Here is a 27,353-nt window from a genome sequence, read left to right on the forward strand (position 1 = left end):
TTCTCGCCAAAGCTCTCTCTATTTTGCTGTAGACGCAGCCAATGACTCATTAATAAAACAGTCACTTGCTGCCACCTACAGGCAAATCAATGTAACCTACAGAAAGCGTCACTGAAAACCCCCACCACTAATGCACAAAACTGACGTTCGGAACGTCCCAGTGCTGCTGTACTATGTTTCAGCAGTCTTTGAACACCACTTGTCCAATCAAATAAGAGTACTGTAACTGTTGTATAACATGAATATCTGTTCAGAACACTATCTACAGCATAAATTCTGCATTTAGGTCACAGATTTGAACAGTGACTCCTCTGCCTGTGTTCTGAACATCAAAAAGAATAATCAATTACTGGAATATGCTAACTAACCTAGATTCAGCATGTACTGTCTGCCAATGGGCTGCAGTATATAGATGAGCCATACTACACACTGTGCATTGCACGCTTTCTGATCCTGCACATTACTGGCTGTGTTTCAATACACACCAATAAGCCAGCCCCTCGTGTCCTAGCACTCTTAAAGATGATGCTGACTTCATTTGAATAAATAGCACAGGGAATGTGATTTATGTGAAGTTTTTTTTTATTTAATCATTACTGATTCTGTCCCATGAGAACTCAAACATCAAGGAGAAAGTGACAGATAAAGACACTTTAAACTGCGTCTAACTTTAGATAGGCAGTAGAACATTCTTCTCATTTAAACACCTCTAAGGAGCGGTTGGAAATTAAAGGACAATTGTGTGTTTAGTGAAAATGAAGACAGTTGTAGTGCAAGCAAGAAAAGCAATAAAGCACGCACACACATTGAAACACAGAATAAAAGCCTTACTTGATGTTGTCCAGGCAACCGGAGTCGGGCTTGAGAATCGCTGTATGATGAAACATCTTATATAGTGCAATGCCCAGGAAAATAACATTTAGCTGCAACACAAAGTCAAAAAATGCATAAAACAATGCAATAACTGTTTAAAACTATAAAAGAAGACTCTCACATCATTAACCAATGAATTTATGAATCCATGACTTTTATAGCCATTTATTTGTAATTGGTGGATATGGATATTTGAAATCCTTACTGGGCATATTTTCATTTGTATTTCAAGAATTCATCTTTTGAATAAACAGAAAATAAAGCAGAATGGCTCAATGGAGGATTCACCTTTATGCACCCTCATTTTCATGCCTTTTCCAACCTTGGAAATCACATTTTTACTATGGGAACTACTGATGCACCAAAATTAACCTTCTTGGCAAAAACTGAAGCTATTGCAACTGAAAACCCTCATTTTAGACTTTGTTAGGATAATAATGTTTAAACAAACTGATAACAGTATATTCGTAACAGCATTTATACATGTGTCAGTGTTGATGAATGTGATATTACAAAACAGAGATCTTGCTTTTTTGACACACGTTATTATGACGTGCAGATATCAATAACTCCAAAACTGATGTTTTTTTCAATTCAAGCACATGCCTACCCTACAGTGCAAAAGATTTGTATAACGCATTTACAAGACAAGTGCATATGTGCAACCTTCTTGTGTGAAAACTTCTGTATTAAACATCCAATTTTATATAATATATAATATATAAGGGGAACATCTTGGAAAATGCAAGCACATACTGTATTTACATGATATAAATATATAATATATATATACATACACGTTATATTTTTGGGTTTTATATATTTTATGATTTCAGTGGTGTTTGAATTGACATTATGGGCCCTATAAGTGCACGGTCTAAAGCGCACAGTGCAAGTGCACTTTTGCTAGTTTAACAATGGGAAAAATGTCCGCCGCATGGTCTAAAAGGGTTGTCCCTATTCTCTTAATGAGTAATGGGTGTGTTTTGGGCATAATGTGCAATAAACAAACCATAGTTTCATCTCCCATACCCTTTAAAAGCCAGTTGCGCTTTCACCATGGTGGATTGCTATTTACATGGTGGAATTTGTGCGGAAAGACTGAACAAATGTTTGTGCGCTGTGTGTACTAAGCAAAGTGTACGCGCGTTGTGGACCCGCCTATAGGCGCATATTACTAACACGCTCTTTAAATAACAAAAAAAATATTGCGGCATTGACTTTAGACCAGGTTTCAGTTGGTCAATGGCGCAGTCTATTTCAGGTGCTTCAAAATAGCAACCCGCCAACAATGCGCCTGAACACACCTCGTTTTCATACCAGCACGCCCATGGGCACACAAATGGCTGCAAATACATTTGGTACTTAAACAACGTGGCGCAGGACGTGAAAAGGATAACTGCGTTGGGCTGAAACTAGCAAAATTCACTTGTGACGCTCCTGGCGCCGCATTACGCCTTTGTTTGATAGGGCCCTATGTGTACACATTTAGAAAAAAACACACATTTTTATCTGCTTACATTTTCATCACGCGTCAAAGCAGCTACTCATCTCGTAAACTGTAAATGTGAGTGTTTTATGGCATGTAAATATGATTCTTCTCCAAACATTTTGATTATCTGATTTTTTTTTTTAGTTTTTCAGCCAAGATTTCACCCTATATTCTCATTAAATTACAGTGCACGTCTAATGGTAACTGGGAATGTTGCGTCTTCATCTTTAAAGGGACTTTCAATAGACATAATGATTTTTGTACTGTACAAACTGTATATTCTATTCCCCAACCCTAAACCTACACATCACAGAAAACTTTCTGCATTTTCACATGTTCAAAAAACATCACTTAGCATGATTTATAAGCTGAGTTGTTTTCCTCATGGGGACCAAAACATTTCCCCACAAGGACAAGGATTTTGGATATTATCATCTTTGTGGGGACATTTTGTCCCCATAATATAGGGTTTACCTTAACCACACACACACACGCACACGCACACGCACACACACACACACACACACACACACACACACACACACACACACACACACACACACACACACACACACACACGTTTGTTTTTGTGAAATGTGAGGACATTCCATAGGCGTAATGGTTTTTATACCGTACAAACCGTATTTTCTATCCCCTTACACTGCCCCTGCCCCTAAACCTAACCCTCACAGGAGACTGTGCAGTTTACTTTCTGTGAAAAAAACCTCATTCTGTGTGATTTATAAGCATTTTGAAAAGTGAGGACATGGAGAACGTCCTCATATTTCACCCTCTTTTTGTAATACCTATGTCATACCCATGTCATTATACACATTTGTGTCCTGATATTTCACGAAAACATGCCCACACACACACACACACACACACACACACATCCCTCTTTCTCTATATATAGCAATGGGGTTGCTCAGCTTGTCTTGTGGGGTGACTGTGACTTTCCCGTAATTGGGTAAATGTCCTCGACAGACTATTATCTGAACCCCCCTTGTGTGTGTGTGTGTGCGTGCGCGCCAGTGTGGAATTGGCTTTGCGCTATCATCCTCTAAACCCCCAGCGTGTGTGTTTGTGTGTGTTAAACTCACCATGATGATGAGAGTAGCAGGCCCAATGAAACTCCAGATAAAGTACGTATCTAACCTGAGCCAGCATCTACAAAGAAAAAGAGAGCAAGAAAGAGATTTTCAAATGAAATATATCTCCAACCCTTTACAATTAAGATTAAAGCAGATTTAAGTTTCAGGAAGTAATGTTCATATGTAATGTGCTGATGTTTGGTTGATCATCGCTTTCAGAAAGGGCTCATTGCCCATGGAACATTTGGAACCTCAAGGGGTGATTGACAACCCAGAGCTGAATTATTAAACTCTTCATCTCTGCTATACTGAAATCACCTCTAAAGCCCAGCAGGAGTGGAAGCATCGTTGTTTGAGTGTGTGTATATGTATGTGTGTGTGTGTGTGTGTGTTCCAGGCCACCAAGTCAGACATGCTCCCTCTTTAAAGAACAGATACCATATGCTAGAGAATGCAGAAACCAAATAGGATTATAAATATTTTAGGAATTTCAATTCATGTACGCTGGGATTAGGCCATGCAGACATGCTCTTTGTGCTATATTTTAGCTCTTACCAGCCTGGCACTGATTTCACCAACCATCTGCCATGACAACACCTTAATTTATGCTCTCCACCATGGGAACATGGTCTTTATGGTTTATATGGAGGTGTAGGAATAATTTGAAAGTGTGGGGGACACATTAAGGCATGAAATGCAATGATAGCTGCCAAAAAAGTGTGGGGACGAATGCTCTAAAAGTGGCATGGCCACGTTTCCCCTGCATAAGGATCCCTACGCCCCTATTTAGATCTCCACTCTTGGCTCAGGTTAACAGGAGTTGCAGTAAAATAATGTTCTTCTCCTTCCCTCCCTCCCTTGCATTGAATTCTTGTTTTTAAATGAGTGTGACCTAATTCTGTGGTCTGGTGAGACTGTGTGCTTGAGTGACCACCACTTATTCATATGCCACATTCAGCATCTCATCTTTAAATGATGATTTTTGCTGAAATATTTATCTGAGTGAACATCCCTCATGGCTGTGTCTGGCCACTAACTGCAGTAATGCCAGCTGAACAGTTTTCTTTATGAATATGAATTAGGGCAATTTCACCAGTTTGCCCATTTCAGAACTCGTGAACACACAAGCGACTTTAAGTACAACCTGATCTGATGTGCTTGGCACTTGCTGGAGTAGACAGCATTTTGCTGGAGTAGACAGCATTAAGAGGGATTTCTGATTTCCTCCACTCACTGATCAGAAGTCATTTTGTGGCTTATTGCTATCAAAGAGAGGAGAATGTTTTGACGGTGCATTTGTAGACATGTCTTTAACTTTATTTATATTTGGTGTACTTACATTAATGTTTGAAAGTTTGGGGTGGGTAAGATTTTTTAAAAGTCTTATGTATTTGATAAAAAATACAGTAAAAACAACAATATTGTGAACGATTATTACAATTTAAAATAACCGCTTTCTATTTTAATATATTTTAAAATGTACATTTATTCCTGTCTTGGCAAAGCTGAATTATAGTTTTCAGTGTCACCCGATCCTTCCGAAATCATTCTAATATGCTGATTTGAATTTTTTTGTATCATTATTAATGATGAAAACAGCTGTGCTGCCTAATATCTTCATGTAAAACATGATTTTTTTTCCCAAAATTCTTTGGTGAATAGAACGTTTATTTAAAACTGAAATCTTTTGTAACAATGTAAAAGTCTTTACTGTCAAGTTCTTGCCGAGTACAAGTATCCTTTTTGGAGTTTAACATTTTTGGACCCCATTGACATTCATTGTATGGCCAAAACAGCTGAACATCCTCGGTTTGGAATGCCATGAGGGTATGCATATGATTAAGACATTTTTCTATCTCTTTAAAGGGGCTATATGCAACTTTTTCCCCAAAATAAACGTAACAATAGCCTTTTTATTTTACAATTTATGACTCAAACATCTCCTGATGAGCATACTGACACCTTGTCCGCTCACAGTGGGTGCACCTATAAGCCTGTATCCTATTTTTCCTATTTTCTGGCGGGTCGTCTTTTCCCGCGCTGTCTGCGGATGTGACGTCACCACCGCTGCGAGAGCGAGCAGAAAATGAGAGCAGTTCTGTTTTTTGGCCACAGGTGTCAGTCGCGAGTTTAAATTTCAGAAAAACGCATATAGCCCCTTTAATGAAATAATTAATGTGATTTGAGTCAGGGTATTTGTGCTCATGAAGTCATTTGCCACAAAGCATTCGTGTTTTTATCCAAAGTGACTTTCAGGGCACTAATTGCAAAGCCATTCCCTCTTGAGCAGTCTGGTGTGATGTGTCTCGCTCAAGGGCACAGTGCTAATAGAGCAGGTCTGTGATCTCAGTAACTCTTTTCCTGTGTCACTAATTCCAGGGATTGAACCTGCAATCTTCCTTAACCATTAGGCAACACTGCTAGTAAGAAAGCAACTGGGTCTTTGCAAGCAAAACCGGAAGCCGACAGACGCTTTTTGGACATCACACTAGTGATAGACCAATATATTGGCCAGACAGATTCATTGGCTGATAGTTGTGTCCGCTTGGCCAATTCAAGTGTTACCTCCTCCTTATGTTAGTTCCAAAATCTGCAGAGAGCTGTCAGTGAATAATAAGTGATATGTTTTTTCTAGTGGATTTTGAGTAAATACTGTGCGGAATAATTGTGTAAAATTGTATTTGAATTATGTAGGGGAGACTCTGTAAATAAAAGGTTTTGATTTAAAAGTCAAATTCTTGCGAAAAGTGTCTTTGCAGCTCTCTTCAATTAAAATATTTGTATGATTTTTGTCCTTCAAACTAAAATTCCATTATCACATTTTTGCAAGAGCTGTGGAATAAACAAGTGAACAAAATAAAAACCACACTGGCATACATTCAGGCAACTATCGGGGCAAGTTGTCACATCTTTATACTGAAAGTCACATTTTCAAGTTGTAACTTTCATTTTTATCTATATATTTTGCTAACATTTGTTAGCCAAAACTGTTTTTTGTAACATCATTTTATCTTTTATTTTGTGATTTAAAATTGTTTCACTGTTCAAATTTAGCTGAAAAGGTTGTTTAATGGCACACACTTACACACAGTGCACGTTGAAAAAAAAAAGTAATGTGTGTGTTCAGTGAACTGTATCTTTTTTTCTGGGCAATAATGGTGAGAATGTAAAAAAAAAAAAGTGTGACCACTGGCCCATATGAGCATATTATATTGGCAATTGGCCACCAGGCACCCTGGATCTGCCATATACATACACTCTTTCAGTTCCATAGCTGCGATAGTCCACAGCGGCAGAAACCGCCACTATAACAGCAGGCACTCCATATCCAGTGAGATAGAAGTATTTGGTGCGCGAATACTCGCTCTCGAACACTTCCACCAGCATGATGTACAGCTGTACGCCTTCCAGAAACATCCATGTAAACGCAGCCAAGAAGAAGAAATGCAGCAGGGCCGCAAACACCGCACAGACGATCTGTAACAAAGACATACATACACACTGAGCACGAACAGTGCTGAAACTATCCACCCAGTATCTGTGTGATCTGTGACTCACTGCTTTGAGCATTAACCGTCTGTTCTGTTATCACTTCAGAAATTTCCCGACGGATTTTCAGTACTTTATCTTTGTCATTTTCCATTTGTCTGTGCTTATATTCTCCTCTCTTACTCTCTCTTTCTCTCTCTCTCTCTCTCTCTCTCTCTAAGGACACAATGAGGTTTTTGTTATTAACGAGAGGTCAAAGTCCCTCACCATTTCTGTAATTAACAAGAGTCAGGTGCCCAACTTAGCGACTTAAGGAATTGTGTGTGTGTTCTGCAATAAATCTAAGTCCATCAAGTGTGTATATGTGGGACTTTTCAAGTGGAGCAGGTGTGTGTGTGTGTATCGTACGGGCTGGTCTGCGCGGTTGATCCCGGTGAGGAAGAGTGTTTCGGCGATAAAGAGGGAGATGCAGAGGTTCTTGTGGATGGTGTTCCTGTCGCTTTGGAGACCACGGAAGAAACAGAAGGTGAAAATGCAGATGAGCAGACAGACCAGAGACAGCAGGATCCCCACCCACGTTATGACGTCCAACAGCAGCTCATGCACCTGGTCTGCTTTCTGAGAAGTAGAAGAGAGAGTGGGAAGGATGTTAGTCACGGTCCATATAAGAATCTACTATATTCAGTAATGTATATATATATATGTAGATCTGGAAAAAAATAAGAGACCACTTGACATTGAGAAATCAATGTTAAGTGGTCTCTTAATTTTTTTCCAGAGCTGTATAGTATATACAGTCAAACCAATTCCAGATAAAAAAATGTACTAGTGGGTGCAGGACACTATAGTTCATTTATGTAAGTGAGGATAGCTAAATAAAGTAAACTGTGACATATTATATCCAAAAATTCTTCATACAGTGGACTACGAGTAAAATTGATAATAAATTGGGACCAAAATTATTCATAGACTTTGACCGGACCATTTTTTGCTGAAGTGTTTTTTCTTTAATTGCTAATGCGACCTTTTACACCACAGACTGAACAAAATGAAGCATTGCTTGGTAATTGGTTGACCTAAATTGGTATTATCTAATTGTGTACTTAAATTTGGTTGATTTTAATCCATTACATACCTTTCTATCAAAGTTATCTGGATGAATTATCAAGATGAATTTGTTCTGACACAGTTTAACTCTGAGTTCTTGTCATATTTTATTACCATTTTCTAAACTATAGGTGAATAAACTGTGATAATGTGAAAATTGAAGGTGTCTGAATAAATTTTGGTTTGACTATATATATATATATAAGTATAATAAGTCTCTTATGCTCACCAAGACATTATTGGAAATAATTATATTATGCTGATTTGGTGCTGAAGAAACATTTATTATTATTATTATTATTATTATTATTATTATTATTATTATTATTATTATGTACAAACCAGCTGTGCTGCTTAATAGTTTTTTTTTAACCATGATGCATTTTATTCTGAATTCTTCTATCAACAGAATGTTTAAAAGAACAACATTTATTTTTTAGATAATATAAAACTCTTGAATCAAGCGTAAGCGTTAGTTCTGGCAAGACACGTTAGTCAAGCTTGCGTCAGCTGACATTCAGCTGATCTATGCCATCCAATAGGGAAACGTTTCTGATTAGACTGCGTCTTTAAATACACCTGCCAGTCTTTCAGAGCTGCTCAATCGCCACGCTCTGCTCGTTAACCGCCTCCATCCCCTACTCCTCCAAAATAGGACTGCCTTGCGGTTCGGTACCACACTTATGTTCAAGTATTCTGGGTCATTATGATCATATTTGAGTCTCATGTCTTTTTTTCTCTTTCAGGTGATGTTCGTGTTTTTATTTTTATTTTAGGTACCAGTCTGTGAGGTCTTTGTCCAATTATTTGCTAAAACTGTTCGGGGAAATGTATCGCTGCGCTCCCTGCTCTGTCCAGGCATGGCTGCTTGGATGAGCGGGGAGTTTTGCCCAGAACAGTTCCATTCCACCAACCTTTAATTTGCTATCACTATTGCTAATAAAATCATTTTAATGCTAAACGTTCCTTGTTTTCTTTTAATAAATCTTTGACAATAGTGGTGTGACAGAACTGTCACTTTTGACCAATTTAATGTGTCCATTTCGAATAAAAGTTTTAATTTCTTTTTTAAAAATCTCGCTGACCCCAAACTTTTGAACAGTAGTGTACGTATGCTTGACAACAAAATTTCACAACAAGCCCATTGAAGTTCTTTGCTGGTAGAGTTCAGACTGCACTTATGTGATTGGTTCAATATGCAGGGTTTTTTTTATTTAATTTCTTTTACATTTTCTGCACTGATTTCAGAGGGAAATCTGCTAAATGGACTTAAATTGGTTAAAAAGAGCTGATAGTACTATACTCTTATTTGCAGCTGAAAGTATTAGCGAATACATTCAAATTTAACAAAGGAACATAATGTTTCACTTCGTAAATGGCAAGCATTCAATTTCTGCAGAGTCACAGATTGTGGGCCTGGGTCTGTCGGAATGGTCTATTCATTTTAGCGGTAGTGTGAGAATTTTGGAACACTGCAACTGACAAGACTCAGTGTTCAGAGAATATGTGCAGTCAAGCCTGAACACACACAAGTACAAACACTAAATGGTTTTATTAATCATTCATACATATACGCAACATCCATTAATGCAGCCTCAAGGGTGTGGGCCCATGAGTGTGTGTGTGTGTGTGTGTGTGTGTGTGTGTGTGTGTGTGTGTGTGTGTGGGTGTGTGTGTGTGTGTGTGTGTGTGTGTGTGTGTGTGTGTGTGTGTGTGTGTGTGTGTGTGTGTGTGTGTGTGTGTGTGTGTGTGTGTGTGTGTGTGTGTGTGTGTGTGTGTGTGTGTGTGTGTGTGTGTGTGTGTGTGTGTGTGTGTGTGAGAATGTTTAAGGTCAGTCCTCCCCTCTGCACACAACATTTACATTTATGTATATCCTGACCTTTTGCCTTTACGTTTTGTGCATAAATCATTTCGGCAGTCTTCTGTTGACATACACACACACACACACACACACACACACATTCACCTCATGATATGATCATACATGTTCAATGTTCAATACATTAGTCCACACTTTCCACATCTGTTTTGTCCATGTATTACTGATTTTATGTGTGTGTGTGTTTGTGTGCAGTGAGATAGAGATGAGTGTCCTCTCTGAGATAACACACATTACACAGTCTTATAGCCAAAGGCAGGAGCTGAGTGGCTTCAGGAGACCTGTGAGGTCTCTCCTAGTCGTGGATGACGTAACCTACTGCAGTTCTAGAGAGTGCAGTTCAAATTTTATACTGGGTCTGGTTGTAAATCTCAGGTTAGCTGTAAAGAGGAGAACTCTTAGAGGAGTACAGCATCAAATTCATTGACCACCACTTCACCAGCCATTAATTATCAACTTATGCTTACTGTGGCCACATAAATGTCTATGGATGAAACACAATATGACATTCACTGCCCACCAGCTCCAGGTTGATCAAAATGGTCTACCAGGTCATCGTCTGCTCCACCAGATCGTGACCTGTTGGGCAACAACTAGTCTGGACCAGCTAATAATGACGAGCTTTGACCAACTGGAAACGTATAGAGTTACCTTAAATGTATTTAAGCTGGATTTTTCAGTTATATAAAGTCAGCAATTAAATTATAGTTTGTCATCTACAGTCGGCACTGTTCGTTTTTTAAGTTGTCTTTTGATGAAAATTACATTTAAATATAATCAATATTTTGTCATGCCATATTCATTTTAGTCTTTACACCACTGCATCCAACGCTTTGCATTGCACTTGGTGATGTAAGGCTTGGATGCAGCTGCTCGGCCATATAAACCCATTCCATGAAGCTCTCTACGCACTTTTCTTAAGCTAAACTGAAGGCCACATGAAATTTGGAGGTCTGTAGCTATTGACTCTGCAGAAAGTTGGCGACTTCTGCGCACTATGATTTTACGCGGGCAACCACTTCGTGGCTGAGTTGATGTTGTTCCCAATTGCTTCCACTTTGTTATAATACCACTAACAGTTGACCGTAGAATATTTAGTGATGAGGAAATTTCACAAATGCACTTATTGCACAGGTGGCAACCTATCACAGTACCACGCTTGAATTCACTGAGCTCCTGAGAGCGACCTATTCTTTCACAAATGTTTGTAGAAGCGTCTGCATGCCTAAGTGCTTGATTTTATACACCTGTGGCCATGGAAGTGATTGGAACACCTGAATTCAAGGATTTGGAGGGGTGTCCCAATACTTTTGGCAATATAGTGTATATATACATAGCTGACTCACCAATGTTCCTTGACATTTTCCTGCATCCCACCACCACCCTTACATTTGCTTGGTTAACTATCCTAATCAGAGATACAGGGGGAATACTCTAGGTTCGGGCCAAAATCCCAAGCTCTGAGCCCTCCCCTCGGACAACACGCCAAATATGCATACATTTTATTCTAACTGATTATTTGTAAGTGTGAATTTTCGTTCATTATCATTGAACAAATCAAGAAGTCCTTGTTAATATACTGTATACATTTTCATTGGTAATTTCATTGATGAGATTAGTACTGATAACGTAATAGACATACCGTGACCTCCACGTGGGCCATGAGCACTGCAAAGTTCGTAAGGTGTGTGCAGGAACAGGAGGTGTGAGTGCGGTTGGTGCCTAGTAGTCTGCAGTCCTGAGTGGACCAGTATCCAGTCATGGTGCGTTTGGAGTAACTCCAAAAGGAACAGTTCGGATTGAAGTTCTCTTCTGATTGCTGGAATAAGGAGATGCACATCATACACTCCATTATATTGACAGAAATCACATAAAGACAGAAAAACATTTAAAAAAATGAAAGACAAAAATGTAAACGAATATAATACCTGGATGTGTTTGACAGTGAAGAATACAGGTTCAGACAGGTAGACCTTGTTACTGTCTTTATTAATAGCTGCAGTAATAACAGGTGAGTTTACTATAAGTGAATAGTTTGGATAGGCCGCTTCACTGCCCAGCCGCACGCTAGCATTCTCCGTAGACAGGTACTGGCCGAGGTTCTTATAGAGAACCAGAGCCAAACGGATCTCACCTGAGGAATAGAAAATACAGAAGCAGTCAGTCTGGTGTCAGATTAGGTACTAAACAGAGGCAGATGGACAATGACAGATTACCGTTGCGTCCTTGCTGTTTGAGTGTGTTGGCTGAGAGATGAATGGAGTTGCCGGATAGTCCAGATTGAGGGAAGCTTAGATCAGCCAGATTAACATCTGTACTTAGACGCGCCACCTCCAGTTCTGCAAAACATAAACATGTTCACAATCAGATGCTGCTCCCTATCAGACAGGAGGGGAACTGTAAGTTTAGCTCTTTTCTATTGGATGCCCTGTGTTTTTAGAAGGCATGAAACGGAATTTTACAGAAAATATGGAACAGAAAAAAATACTGATAAAACATTGCCAGTCTATTTAAAATCATGACACAAATACCCAGAGATGATACACAGTATTTTTCCCCATTTCAAAACCTTGAGAGGTTCATGCTATGGATTAAACTCTGTGTCATCCTTCATTCTGAAATGAATATATTTGATTACACATCAGAAAGAACTCCCACATTTGCTTCAAGGTAAATTAATGTTAATAACGTAATGTTAATTCATTTGCATATGGATTCAGGTCACAGTAGAGGTGACAGCTACTAAAAAGCTCACAGTACCGTAGATGTGTGAAGCAGTTCTGTTCACTTACGCTAATGTTATCATTTGTAATCGATTTCAAATGAGGCTTCTCTCTTTTCAGTTGACTGCGATAAGCGCTTTTCTTTCTTTCCTCGAGTCAGTTTTTAATTTAACAATTTCTTTAAAGAAAGGTGTTTTGCAATCTCACACTTCATTACAGCTTACAAAGAATAATAATAATGCATATTATACTGAAAAAAATCATTCCTATGGGATGTTCTATACAGCTAGTCTAAGCCAGAGCTGATGAAAAACAGACTTCGCATGATCTCGTGGTCACGTGGTTCATGGAGCTCTCAATAGGTCCAAACAGCTGTCAATCGGTTTGAATTGGATAAAGCAGGATAGACAGCAGATTCACTATATTTACAGCAATTTCTGGTAAATATTAAGGCATAATGTGCATTAATTACTACAGTGACTATGCTTTACAGAAGAATTTTATTCGGCTGCGTCTCGGCCAAAAAGCTGCGGTTGAACACAGCAAAAGGACTAAAGGTGACTATCAACTAGTATGTGCGTTCTGTGCCTGCATGTAAGTAAATATCTGTCTATATCTATGTCATTTTCAAGTGTGGGATCTACAGGTTGGAGAAATGGGCGTGACAAAAGGTAGGGGCGTGAAGAAAGGTCTTTATCATTGGTCGTGAAAGCTGCCTGTCAAGGTGTCGGGTAGTGTTAGGGGATAGTTTCTGTTGTAGCAATTCACCTTTCAGCACGCCCATTACTCTGACCTGCAACTATCCCAGTCTCACCATTTCGAATAGTAATCTATCTGATCACTTTCTTCATTGCAGTTGGCTCATGAAAATATTTGTGCAATCGAAAATGACCTGATTGCTTGCTTTCATCACTTTCATTTTTATCCTTATGCACTGACTCATTTGCATAGCTGAACAGCCAATCAGAGTTCTCTCACAACATGCTGAATCGGCCAAAAAAAACCTGACAGCGTACGACTAGAGCCAACATTGCGGAACACACCGAAAAAATAAGCCGACCGACACTCAAAAATGGCTCAACATTACCAGATGGCCGACCATCGGCTTGGTACGTCCCGAATTGAACACATCTGTAGAAAAATATTTTGAAAAATAAACTCTTTTCCCCATCTAAACATGCAGACAGCCTTAAGATTTAAAGAGTTTATGATAATAATAAAAAAAATCACCCATGAAAAAGGAAAAACATGTATTCACAAATTAGGGTTTCTGTAGAAACTCATAAATCTATCAAAGACCATCTATAAATCAGTGTATTGATTGTCCAGTGTGTGCTTAAGACACTGCATTGCAAACAATGTTTATTTATTGAGTTAAAATGAAAGACACCTTTGGCTGGCCAAATAGCTTTATAAATTCACTTTGAGGCATGAAAGTATGTGTCTGCATGTGCGAGTGCGGTATATCACATCAGTGTGTGAAGTCTACAGTTCCCTAGGGGAGTGATGAGTTATACAACAGGCGTGTGATGAAGTTATACATCTTTAAATCACATCTGAATCTGTGTGCGTATGTGTGTGTGTGAGCATTATTAAAATAATTTCCCTCGTATCTGCAGGTGGTCTCTAGGCCAAGCTACAGGCAGTTTATGTAATTTTCTGCCCAGGTTTGTAATATAAAGTAGAAAAAATACAGCTCTGTGTATGTCTGTTCGTGCACAAGTGTGCGTTTTATGAAATACAGATTTCTGTTGCATCTTAAACTAGATTTAATCCTTATTAAAGGCAAATTTTAACACCCTTCTGATCTCATTTAACAGATGATACTTTTTCTGTCATTATTACAGTAATTTATTTACAAACTACATCACATTATACCTCTCTAATAATCAAAACCATGTTCCTGAAATGAGTTCTAATTATGCAAGTCAGATGGTGCAAATTTCCCCAGTAGTTCTCGGATGAGATGTAACATATTGTATACCCTCATCTACAGATGACTGAATCAGTCAGCTTGTCACAGATTTGGAGTGCCTTTACCCTCCTCAGACCTGTCTTAGAGTTGAACGCACCATGGATTACCTGTTAGAAACTTTTTTTTTGTTCTGGAAAAAACAATATCCTGAACAGGACATATAAGAAAGGATATTTTCATTCGGAAAGTGAGATACTCGCAGAGAAAACACAAAGAAAACCTGAAGTAATAAACTCACACTCCCCAGGGTAATGATCAGAGGGATACGGTGTGTGTGTGAGAGAGAGAGAGATCCATAAGAAACAGAACGGCCCAGTTATATAAAGCACTTCAAGCACTGCACAGCAGATATGGTGCCTTCAAAGCAGACACACACACACACACACACACACACACACACACACACACAGGCTGCAGGGATGCTCACACTGTGCTAACCTAATTAGCTGAATCTAGTCTTCACAAAAAACTAGCAATGAAACAAACAAGTGTAATCTATAAACATGCTCTTTTCAAACCAGACAAGTCGTTTGGATCGTTCTTCTGGTATTTTGTTTTAAAAAGATTTAGAGAGCATCCTTTGTCACGCAAATATGACAATATCTGCATTCAGTCTCTAAAAAAACAATTTCCTACATATTCTTCGCTCTAGTGTACACATTAATTTAACAACAGCTCGTAGCATACAGAAAGCCTTAAAGGAGGAGGAATCGAGAGAGGGAGAGAGAATAAGAGGAGGAATACGTTTCTCATTTGAATAAACGGATAATGGTGGGAGATTTTGTCTGCGAGATTAAGATTAGCTTTTGGCTAAGATTTGAGATTGAAGATCAAAAAGGAAGAACATAATGATAAAAACACTGTCTTTTTACTGAAAGGCTTATGTATGCAAAAAAGGATTTGAGCTCACAACTGAAAAGCATCTAAGAAGTTCTGCATATATTCATTTCTTGATTAAGTCTTATGTAAAAGACATATGTACGGTTGCATAAGTCCATGTTTCATGACTGATTTTTTATGTGTTGAACCCAGTCTGTCTGTAGTAGGCTACACATTGGAAACGAACATGCTGAACGAAATGGCACAATCACATCAAATCAGAAGTTATTTGATGTTTACTATGGAGTTATGTGGAGAGGGATTTTCGACCAATGAGATGGCACGAGAAAACTGCAAGAGAAAACAAGCAATTTACTAAATGTTTTGTCATAGTCACAGCCAATGGGAAAGTGAAACCAAGTGAAAGTTTGGCTGATAAGCGGTTAGCCCTCGCTGACAGATGCAGTTTTCATAAACAACACAGTTTGCTCTAATCTGTCTAGGACCCCAAAGTGATTCTATTGGCTGAAATAACTTTTAATTGGTATTCTGTTGAGTGTCTGATTAAAAATCATACAAAATCACTTTATGTTATGTTATGTTGTTATATACATTACTGTCTTTTAAATTGTTAATAAACTGAAGCTATAGATAGTGAAATTAAACATTTATTATTACTTAATTGCTTACTCTTTAGTTAACTTACATTTTTCAAGCTAACCGCGTCCGCAGCGTACTAGCTTAGCACATGGCTAGTCGATTATTCTGTTGGCTTAGTTATTACTATTGTGTGTTATTTTAGGATTATTTACTGTATACATTATTAGTATGAATATGTTAAATTAGCTTTGTTTTTTTAGTTTAGTACTTAAACTTATTATATTTTAGCTAGTTGGCAAGGCAACATTTTTTGTTAAGTTTATATTGTAGTTTATTTGAGCTTTATTTCAAATAACAAAGGATTTTAATAGTTTTAGTTAACAATAACACTAGTCTATACCCTTTGCAAATGTTTCATACAGTTTTATACAGTACATATTATCCATATTGTTTGATAAGGCATTGCAAATGGTTAGCCAGACTCAACTCAACAGGCAAACTACTCTGGGAGCTTCTTTTACCACTGACAAACCATTTAGAAGTCTAATTTCATTATATTACAGTAAATGTTTTACCAGTGCCAAATTTTGTTTTAGAAGGCTCTTAAATGCCTGAAATGGAGTCTTTCACATCCCAGCCAATGATAACACTAGTGATTGTTTTGGGACTGTGCACATTCTTGTGATGCATCAGCCAATCAACGTTGTAATAAAGTAATTTTCCTCTGGCCTTCGGAGTAATTAGTTACATGCCATTTATGGCTCAGGTGATTGGCTCCAAACAATCTGACAGCAAAATTGAGTGCCCGCGAGCAAGGATTACCCACTTCTGAGGGGACCAGGACCAGCCGAGCGACTGCCATTGAGATGAATGGGAATGCTAACAGTTAGCTTTGTCCACACACGTTCACACAGATCACACAGATGTTCGTGGAGTTTTTGATGGTGCTTATACTCGAATGAAACCCACTAAAAACAAACCTGCAAAACATCAAGGCCAAACAAGCAAGGCAGATGATCAGATGGCAAACACACACACATGCACAAAAAAGTGATGAAATACACAGAGAGAGGGGGGAAAAGCCAGGCTAGAGGGCAATCCCATGGAGAGCTATTTTTCTCAAACGAGATGCATGTGAACTGGCCTTGAGTGGTGGAATGGCGGATAAATTGTTTGCCAGGAACGATAAATTTCCCCCTTTGCACTGTGTGAAAGCACTAGTGCAGAATGGAGCGGTTAGCATGGATCCCTGAGCACCATCCCCCTCCTCGATTTCTCTCTTTTTTATCTTTTTGTTTTCTTTCATTTATTCTCTTCCTCTCCCTTTCATCCTCTCTTTTCCCCTCAGTCAGTTCACACTGCATTTGTCTGTCTCACTCTTTCTGTCTCTGGTAATGTTCCGTTTATTCTGTCTCCTCCTTAGTATTGTTCTTCCCGCTGTTCTCATGTCCACCCTTATTACGTTTCAAATCTTTGCCACCGGCTCCCTCCCTTTCTTTCTCTCTATTCTTTCACTGTCTTTCTCTGTCACTGTACACTATAAAAATTAGAGGAAGAGTTAATCAAAAAATGAAAATGCTGTCATCATTTACTTCATGTCACTCCAAACCCACATGACTTTCCTACTTCAGTGGAACACAAAAGGAAAAAAGACGGTACTGGTCGCTCATTACAGTTATCAGGGACTGAAGCTTTAAAGCTTCAGCATTTTATAAAAGTGGTTCATACAACGTTTGCACATGCGACTTTATAAAATAAATGCAGGTGGCTATCAATTTAAGTTGCAATTGGCAAATTAAAAATATTATAAAACTGTTATGTAATACACCTGCATTTGAAATGTAGCACGAATGAGTCTTACACTTTTTAAAGAACAGCTTAGTTTTTTAGTCATAAGTTTTTGTCTTATCTAACCTTGGGTACAAAGTGATTGAGGACTGCCCTCTCAGAATGAACAAATGCATGTCACCTCTGCTTAAAATTGGTTCTGGAGTTATGGAAATAAAATAAAAATATTCCAGTAAATATTGGTCACTCAACAGTCCCTGATCATAGCTTGAATAGAAAGATTTATGCATTATTTTGCAGTTACTAAAAATAAAACCATTTTTATTTGCATTTGGTAAATGCTCATTTTAAACCCTGTCTGTAAACCTTGTGTGTGTGCATGCATGAGCTCATTGTTTTGAGTGATTGTTGCAGCTATACAATTTCAGCAGTGTTTTGATTAATGCCACAGTTATAGGTGTGTGTGGGCACATGAATGAGAACATTTGCATGTTTTCTTTATTTTATTTATGAGGTTTTTGCTTTTTATTAGGACAATGGTTCTCATTCATTGTACACACGAATTTGTGCATGGAATCTGTGTACGAAAGTTTTCAGAACAAATCATGATTTATCAACTTTGTAGGAAAAATGTAGCAACAACTAAAAACCACTCGGATGCAAAAATCACATACTCTTGGTGGCCTTATAAAAATGTTAAGATGAAATTTTAAATATAGATATAGATCTTATACATATATCTCAGTATATATCAGTAAGAAAATGTGCAACCTGCAAGAAAGCTCTGCATAAAGATGCAGATATGTGTATGTACAGCTGCCTAATCAGAGGTCAGTATAAAAGGTGTTTATTGCATATTGAACTTGTTTTGAGAATGGTAGGGATTGGATCTTGCTGCACATGCTCTCAGACGAGAACACGTCTTGATAGACGAGAACATCATGTTTGCAGAGATTGACGAAAGAAAAGGGTGCGCGGAACGCCCTTATAGGGACATGGTTTGAGTGAGTTTTATGTAAATTACTTACCTCGGGCAGATGGGCACGCATTCACTCATTTAGAAATCTCATCATTTAGAATTCATCAACATTAGAACAAGGTTAAGAACAAATTCATGTGCGTACACACGTATTGTGAATTAGACTGAACATTTTTGTGAGAATTTCAAATGTGCGTATATATAAATATCTTACGCAATTATTAGTGAATGGGAGCCAATGAGAGTGAAAATTTCACTAGTTTTAATTTTTAATACATTTCGGTTGAGTAAATAAGGGTGCCCTTGACACTGTACACCATCAAGGAACTTCTGTCCACTCTTTCTGACTTGGGCATCACAGGTACGGTACTTTGATTGCTTCAGTCATACCACACAGAGAGATCTTTCAAGAATTCATGGAGAGGAGACTGAGTCACATCAGCTAATCACTGGGGTGCTTCTAGGTTCAGTGCTCGGCCCTCTTCTTTTCTCCATACACACAACCTCAGTGGGCACAATCATGAAGGCACATTGCTTCCTACCACTGCTATGCAGAGGATAAACAGCTCTACCTGTCGTTTCAATCTGATGACCCCAATGTCTAAGCTTGTATCTCTGCTTCGGCTTGGATGAAGGAACATCCTCTCCAGCTCAACCTTGTGAAGACAGAGTTCCTTGTAATCCCTGCAAAACCATCCGTTGACCACAACATCACTGTTCAACTGTACACTAACAATACATTTAGTTTTGACTTAAAAATGTTTTTAACAGAACAGTTTGCATCAATCTTTTTGAATTATGACAACATCTAGTGAAATAATGTTCAGCCAACCAACGACACTGAGTTAGAGAAACTTAATTTTATAAACATAAATTCTTAAATTGATTACTCATTAAAAAAAAAGTTCCAACTAATTTCAACATAATTGAGTGGTGGCCCAGGAACCAATTATACTTATCTACTTCCGTTTAAATTAACAGCTTACATAGCAATGTAAAATGTAACTTATTAGTATGAATGAAGTAAGATATTACTTGTCACTGGCATTAGCACAGTCATTGCTCATACGATCAATGTAGAGTACACCTTCATGTAGCCACCCACAACCTAACTTAAGCACAATGATAACCACATAAACTTCAAAAGAAACTCCTTTAAATGATTAATATAATAACATTAAACTGTGCCTTCACACCGCCGCCAGCGAGAGCGTCAAACTTCGCTCTGGCCGCCCTAACATATACGCTGTAGAAAGATTCGTGGACGCGCTGCCGCTCTGACGTAGATCGAATGCTTGGTCTTAAAACTGTATTTAAAGGGGCTGCAAAGCAAACAATCATGTTGATCTGCATTTGTGCAGACTGACCACAGGTAGGGTAAAACCGTATAAGATAACCTCATAAAATCATTTAAATGTGAAAGTAAAAAAAAAAACTGATCGAATGAAAGAACTTAACATGTTTGCTAACGAAATAAACAAATTAAAAGCCATTTGTGTGGTGTGGCTTTTGTGTTCATGGTTAAGTGCTAGTATAATTTCAACATGCAGTCTATAGGAGACGTTTGCTAGTCGTGGTCTTTAATTAACACATTACAATAACTGTCCTGTGTGAAGTGCAGCATTAATGCAAGTGGTGCGGAGCACTTCTACATTCCTATTGGTACTCAGTACCATAAAGTTGAGCTGATTTCAACTCTCCTCGACGCCCAAATCTTTCAAGACGTGCTGCGCCGCTCTCGCCGGAGCTCGCACAGTAACACTAACATGTCTTTCCCTTTACTTGTATATAAAAAAAAATTAAGAAACCATAGCTCTGCTTTTCTCCCCAAGCCCCCCTCCCCAAATATCTCCTCCCTCCTTGAACCCCCAAGGACAACCACATAACACATGCAATACGTACAAATAACAATAACAGTACTATAAGTGTTATAGTTAAAAGACACAATAAATGTACAATACTACAGTATAAAAATAACAAATGAAATAAAATAATATAATATAATAACAATAAATAATAATAATAATAATAATAATAATAATAAAATAAAATAAAAAGAATCCTCATCTGCGTTTTCAAGTCACAGATCAATGGTATCAATTTAATTTAACAAGGGTTTCCATGTCTTGTGAAAGGTTTTTAAAGACCCTTTTAAAGAAAAGCAGATTTTTTTTCCAATTTTAAACACGATAATTTCTTTTATCCATCTATCATATGAAGGAGGGGATGCATGTTTCCACTTAAGGAGAATGAGCCTCCTGGCCAATAGTGTGGTGAAAACAACGACCTCTTGCACTGCTGAAGGCAGACTAGGCTTAAAAGGAATTCCAAAAAGAGCTGTTAAACGGTTTGGGGTGGTTAAAACATTAAAGTCTCAAATATTTTAGACCAAAACTCTGTCAATCCTCAACAGGACAAGAACATGTGACTGTGCACCTATTGCAAGTGTCACTTCTTTTTGGCTAGTCTGGCATTGGTGTAGTGTACTCTATGAAGAAACTTACATTGCATCAAGCTGTGCCTGGCTCATATAGAGGAAGAATGTCCTCAATCAATGATATAATCCCACTCTGTTTCAAGTATAGTGACCCCTAGCTCTTGTTCCCATGTATTTTTGAGTGAAATAGAAGGGTCAGGAGGATTTAATGAATCTATTATTTCATAAATGACAGAGATTAGCCCTTTTCTGTCTGAGCTAAAAGAGAGAAGGGTGTCCATTTTAAAATCAGGAGGAAGATTAGGAAACTGGGGAATTTTGTACAAAATGTCTAATTTGAAAGAAGCAAAAAATATGTGTTTTATGAAGCTCAAGATTTTCTGATAGTTTTGAAAAAGATAAAAAATATCATAAAGGTCATAAAGGTTGTTAATGGTACTGAGACCCCTAGAAGACCAGTCCTTTGAATATATTTTAAGAGTATGGGTCTACAACACTAACACCAACCAGGAGGTAGTGTTTGATGACCAACTGAGTGTTACCGTCCAAATTTCAACAACAGATCAGTTGTGTAGATTCACGCTTTACAACATCAGAAAAGCCAGACCCTTTCTGTCAGAGTATGTGGTGCAGCTCCGTGTGCATCCTCTTGTCATTTTAAGACTGGACTACTCCAATGCTCAATTGGCCAGCCTTCCAGCCAACGCGACTAAGCCTCAGCAGATGATCCAGAACAGTAGCACATCTGGTCTTCAATCACGTTACACCTCTCCTGTCTGAATCAAATTTAAGGCTTTGACGCTTGCTTTCAGGACTGTCACTGAAACCGCACACCCCTACCTCAATACACTCCTACAAGTTAGTCACTGAATGAGCATTCACAAAGAGGGACAAAATCACTTTGCAAAATCTTCACCCTCTCCACTCCTCTCTGTTAGGATGCCAAACTCCACCCGATTTGCCAGGACACACCTTTTCCACAAGCACTCAACCACAACCTTAAATCAAGGCACTTATATGAAAAAGTCCTCGTCTTCTTTTCACTGTTCTAGCTTGTTTCCTAATCTATCTTTCTAATAAACCTGGCATTTGACCTGGCATTAAATATTGCTGGCTCAGTGATGTTCCTCTATTGCAAGTCGGTTTAAATAAAACTGTTTTAGTATTAGATGGGACAATTTGGGGCTTTTCATACTTGAATTAGTTTTCCCAGGGTAAACGGAATCCTGGGTTATCTTGCTTCACGTTACACACTCCTCATAATTGACCAAGGTTAACAATTAATCCTAGGTCTTCATAAGATGATGTTTCACACTGTACATTCCTAAACCCTTGGCTAACATTCAAATTAGCATATTTGCAGTGTCAGTGTCATTGTTTGGATGAACTTAGCATGCAACCTGTTTACATAAAGGTTCTAGCATTACCATCAAGTTTTTCCTGAATGGACTTTTTGCACTATAAAGAATAAATCTCTTCTTTACTCCAATGTATGTGTTTTCTGTCACCGGTTGACCCCCCTACCCCATAAACACTGAAACTATTATGTTTATATAACATACAGCATTTCTGTGACTGTCCAAAGCATGTAAAATGAGGCAGAAGACTGAGTGTGTCTGTTGCTAAGCACTAGCCGTAACATTCTGCTTTGTTTCCCACCGAACACTTTTGGCACCGCATTGTCACTGCAAAAGCTGTTTCATAACCACGGGTAAAAAGCAGTGCTAACCTCGCTTCTTAATTACACGTGTGAAACGTTCCTCTACATGGGTTAAAAGTGATGTTTAGAAAAATGATGGTGTATTGTGAAAAGCCCTTTGGTGGTTCTATAACATAAACAGCACCACACTTCATCAGAAGCTGCAGCATATCATCTCTGTAGGGCGGAAACCTTGTATCGTCATATTTCGCCTTTTTTTCTCCATAAATCATTACTATTGGTCACCCTTTATACCTGTTTGTGGGTTTTACAAATTTAAAGGCTTTTAAAGGGAATGGGAGATGAGACTCTGATTGGTTTATTGCACGTTACACCCAAAACACACCCATGACTCATTAAGAGAATAGAGACAACCCTTTTAGACCATGCGCCGATTGGCCCGGAAAAATTTTTCTGTAGTTAAACTAGCAAAAGTGGATTTGGACACCCAAGTGCACTTGCGCCGTGTGATTTAGACCATGCAGGTAGATTGTTAAAAATAGCCTATGATGTTTAATTATTTTTTTTAAATACTTATTTTTTCTTCATTTGCTGAAAAGTAGAGTTTTGGGGATACAAGGTTTCCGCCTGACAGCGGCGATATATAATACCATCAAAGTTTAAGCCAAAAGGTTTGTTTCTCAAATTCCCAACAGCTGCAGGACCATAAATGTGCCATTATGGCTACATTTAGCAATAAATTGTGACTATCACTCTGGCAAAATGGACTGGATCCACTGAGATCCTGTGTCAGATATGGCCTGCACCAGAGCAAACTGGATTTGCCAAAATTTGTAAAATGAATGCTAAAGAATATTTGAAATATGTTGAAGAGATTTGTTTAAAAGGATACTGCTTCTTCATTTTTGGGTGAACTATCCATTTAAGGATTTTGAATGAGACAATAATTAATTTGTGTTGTCTTTACACTGTTTCACAAAGATAGTTGCAAAATTATATGTTGCAACCAATTTACTTCATGCTGGTTCCTTATTGTGGTGTCTCAGATTTACCTGCCTCTAAATGTCATGTACATAAACTGAACTGTGGTTGGTTGTATTACATGCTGTCATTCCTATCTAATTAAGTAGGTATGGTACAGTAGGTTCTTTTTGAGAGAATACATTCATAGTCAGAAGTAAAGCTTGGGAGATTAATTACTAAATCCGACCATCCATAAAATATGAAAGTGAAAGTCATGCCATTCTATTGTTGGTCTTTTAAATGTATAAAGTATATATATATATATATATATATATATATATATATATATATATATATATATATATATATATATATATATATATATATATATATATATATTTTATACATTTAAAAGATAAATACTTATTAATACTTAGATTAATACTTATACATTGGTTTGAATATTGATTAAAGATTAGATTTTCATTGCTTTTCTGTACTGTCACACCGTTTCACAGTGCCCATTCATTCCCAAGCAGCTTGGAGGAAACTGCCTCCTGCCTGCACTGACTGACAGCATGAGAGCAGTTAACGGTATGCCTGAGTGTTCCACAATTAACACAGCAATGGTTTCAAATGTCACATTTGAATGCCTGTATTGATCCATAATTATAAATACCATCAAGCTGGAGAAATGATGCCATGTTGAGCGCATACTTTCTGTGTATGTCTATATCGCTGTCCTTAACACATTTTGACCATTGCTGCTCTGTTTCTCAAGACGAGGCATGGACTCCTCTGCATGAGTCAGACAGTATGAGACCCCCTGTGTGGACCGCTCGTGTGTTTTTCACAGACATGCTTTGTTACATCTGGCTCGAGTGCACTTGAAGCGTGTGTCCCTGCTGGGTCCCTCTAATGTGATAATGTGTTTTTTATGCATCAGGTCTTACATATGAACCCCTAGTTTATTTGTATACATTTTGATTTTGTTTTTGTTTTTATATTAAAAATGCAGTAAACATAACCAATTTACATTAGGGCTACACTACAACACAATTGATAAGTATTTTCTTTTACTTGAAAAAATACCTGCAAAACAAAGATATACATTTTCTGAATATATCTTATGTAGTGTCACTGACGCAGTTATTTGATGAATATGATCTTTACTAATTGATTCAAAGTCTGATAAAAATAGAACTTTGCAAAAAATATGCTGTAAACTCAAATGTAAGAGGTGCAATTTATATCGTAGCGGGATAGGTTACATTCACAAGCTAAAGAATTGTATTTTGCATACATTTGGTATTATTATTTAAAAAATAATAAAAGTAATAATTATATAAAAATAACTACTTATTAAATTCCATAACTGACGCATTGAATTTCCATGCACAAAGCGATATATTGCAATGCATTCATGCATTTTGACCCCTTTTGTAAAGTGTTAAAAATCATAGCTGGTAGTAAAAACCCTATATATTGTGAAGATGTATGCACATAATTGTGATTTATTACAGGAGTAGATGAAGAAAGTGTGACATTATTATTATTTTACAAATATCCATCACACATTATCCAACAGGCATTGTTGTGGCTCTTATCCAATCACGAATCAGCTTTAGGCATTCCCTGCCTGTGCACAAAAACATCTGATTTCCTATCCAAAATAATGGTTTTACCCATCTGTTGTTATTTGTCTCCTTGTGACAAGAGAAATCAGAACGAGCAGTGGGACACACGAGTGTGAAATCTGATTAGATCAATGAAAGATTTGCATACTCATTACGGATTTGCACGTAAGCGTTCGGCAAGCGCGTACAAGGACTCAATTTGTAAACTCACGAATGTTGTCGGTGCTTTCCTGTATGGTGTCCGTTTTGAGGAGGTTGTCTGCGAGCATGAAGGCGCCCGTCTCCACCGTGTCCAGCAGCATGGTTGCGCACCGCAGCTGCTCGGCCACGGACAGCTCCCTCCATGCCGCCTGGGATCGCACCTGCAGAAGGTTATTCACCGTTTCTACCATAGCCTGCGGAAGAGAGAAAAAGAGAGATGTCAGCGTTCCAGAGGTGAGGGACGACTTCTGAACCCACACACATACATTCTGACATCTGAACTTCACAATAAGGACATATTTCCCAAAGTGCCCACCACTCCCATAAACCATTTCTCTTCCACTTTCACCCGCACTCACACACTACACGGTCTCTGTGCTGGAGTATAAACCTGTCAAACTGAAGGAAGATCCACGGGGAGCATGAGACATTGTGAAAATGAAAGAAGCTGTCATCACGCGCACACACACACACATCCGCGCAAACACTCGCACACATTCGCACACAAGTCAAGGGGTAATTTATGGGTCTATAAGAGCACTATATAGGAAAATAAAATGTCTTGGCTGTGCAGCGGAAACTAATATAAGGGTATTTTTAAAAAAAGTGTGATATTAAGATATTAAGCCTTTTCAATTTGGCAGTGAATATTATCACAGGGATATTAAAACCACAACCTTGATATACAAATGAAGGTATAAGACTTAAGGTGGAAGTTTATTAAAAAGCTTGCTGAGTTTATCGCGGCACATTACAATTTAGCTTTTCATTTGAAAAAGTGCAGCATTCTGCAACATAAGCATATGGATTACAATGATACACACGAAGCAGGCCTAATATATTTGTCACTTTCACAAAAATGCCGCTAACAATAATTTCAGGTCAAATTCCTTTTATTTAAAATAGATCATGCCTCTATGGAAGTTCATAACCTTGCATTATTATTACAACTGTTACAGCACATATAAAAGCGTATAATATCTGTGGAGAAGAGATATGTAATTAACTTCTCTCACTGCGGTGCACTCATCCGCAGGGATGGACAGAGGGTTGTTTTGTCGTTTGTCTTTAGGTTGCTGCAGGCTAATCTGGCCATTGGCTTGAATCATTCTGCCCCAGTTACAGTAAAGCAGTGTGTGTGTGTGTTAGAGAGAGAAAGTGTGTTAAAGGCGGGATGAGTATATTCATTTTGACACCACTAAAGTAATGACCCTTTTACGAGAGAGAGAAAAGGAGAGACAGAGATGAGAGACGACTGGGATAAAAGGTAAAAAGGAAGAGTTATATTTACTTCCTCACAAAACTGCTTATGAAATCTTCTGACAGAGTGTGTCAAGAGGTCAGTGGAAAGTGTGTATGTGTGTGTGTGTGTGTGTGTGTGTGTATGTGCAGAGACAGATATGAGATTTTTTTAAAACTCTTCTTACATTCGGTTTCCTCACACACACACACAGCGGCAATACTCTCCACAGACTTGGTAAATGGAGCAGAACTGAAGTGCTTTGAAGCTGAGGAGCTAATCCAGCGTGAAGAAACACATACACACACACACACACTGCATTACATATTAGATGACCACTGAGAATCCATATTTGCTTGATGTCAGCACCGGGAGGCTTCAGAGAGTTGTCATGGAA

At 38.1% G+C, this 27,353-nt stretch overlaps 1 protein-coding gene across 1 annotated transcript in view; it reads right to left on the reverse strand.

Annotated features, from left to right (window-relative positions):
- Positions 1 to 27,353, reverse strand: part of adgrl3.1 (adhesion G protein-coupled receptor L3.1) — a 125,246-nt gene that overhangs the window by 13,360 nt on the left and 84,533 nt on the right. Inside the window, exons 11-18 of the mRNA XM_079812256.1 lie at positions 25,727 to 25,910; positions 12,151 to 12,273; positions 11,863 to 12,068; positions 11,577 to 11,753; positions 7,357 to 7,566; positions 6,716 to 6,936; positions 3,469 to 3,535; positions 832 to 923 (exon numbers count right to left, since the gene is read on the reverse strand). Of these exons, the coding sequence (XP_079668382.1) occupies positions 832 to 923; positions 3,469 to 3,535; positions 6,716 to 6,936; positions 7,357 to 7,566; positions 11,577 to 11,753; positions 11,863 to 12,068; positions 12,151 to 12,273; positions 25,727 to 25,910 (1,280 nt within the window). The remainder of the gene's footprint in view (positions 1 to 831; positions 924 to 3,468; positions 3,536 to 6,715; positions 6,937 to 7,356; positions 7,567 to 11,576; positions 11,754 to 11,862; positions 12,069 to 12,150; positions 12,274 to 25,726; positions 25,911 to 27,353) is intronic.

This window comes from Gobio gobio (genome assembly GCF_949357685.1).
Source record: "Gobio gobio genome assembly, chromosome: 3".
Taxonomy (NCBI): domain Eukaryota; kingdom Metazoa; phylum Chordata; class Actinopteri; order Cypriniformes; family Gobionidae; genus Gobio; species Gobio gobio.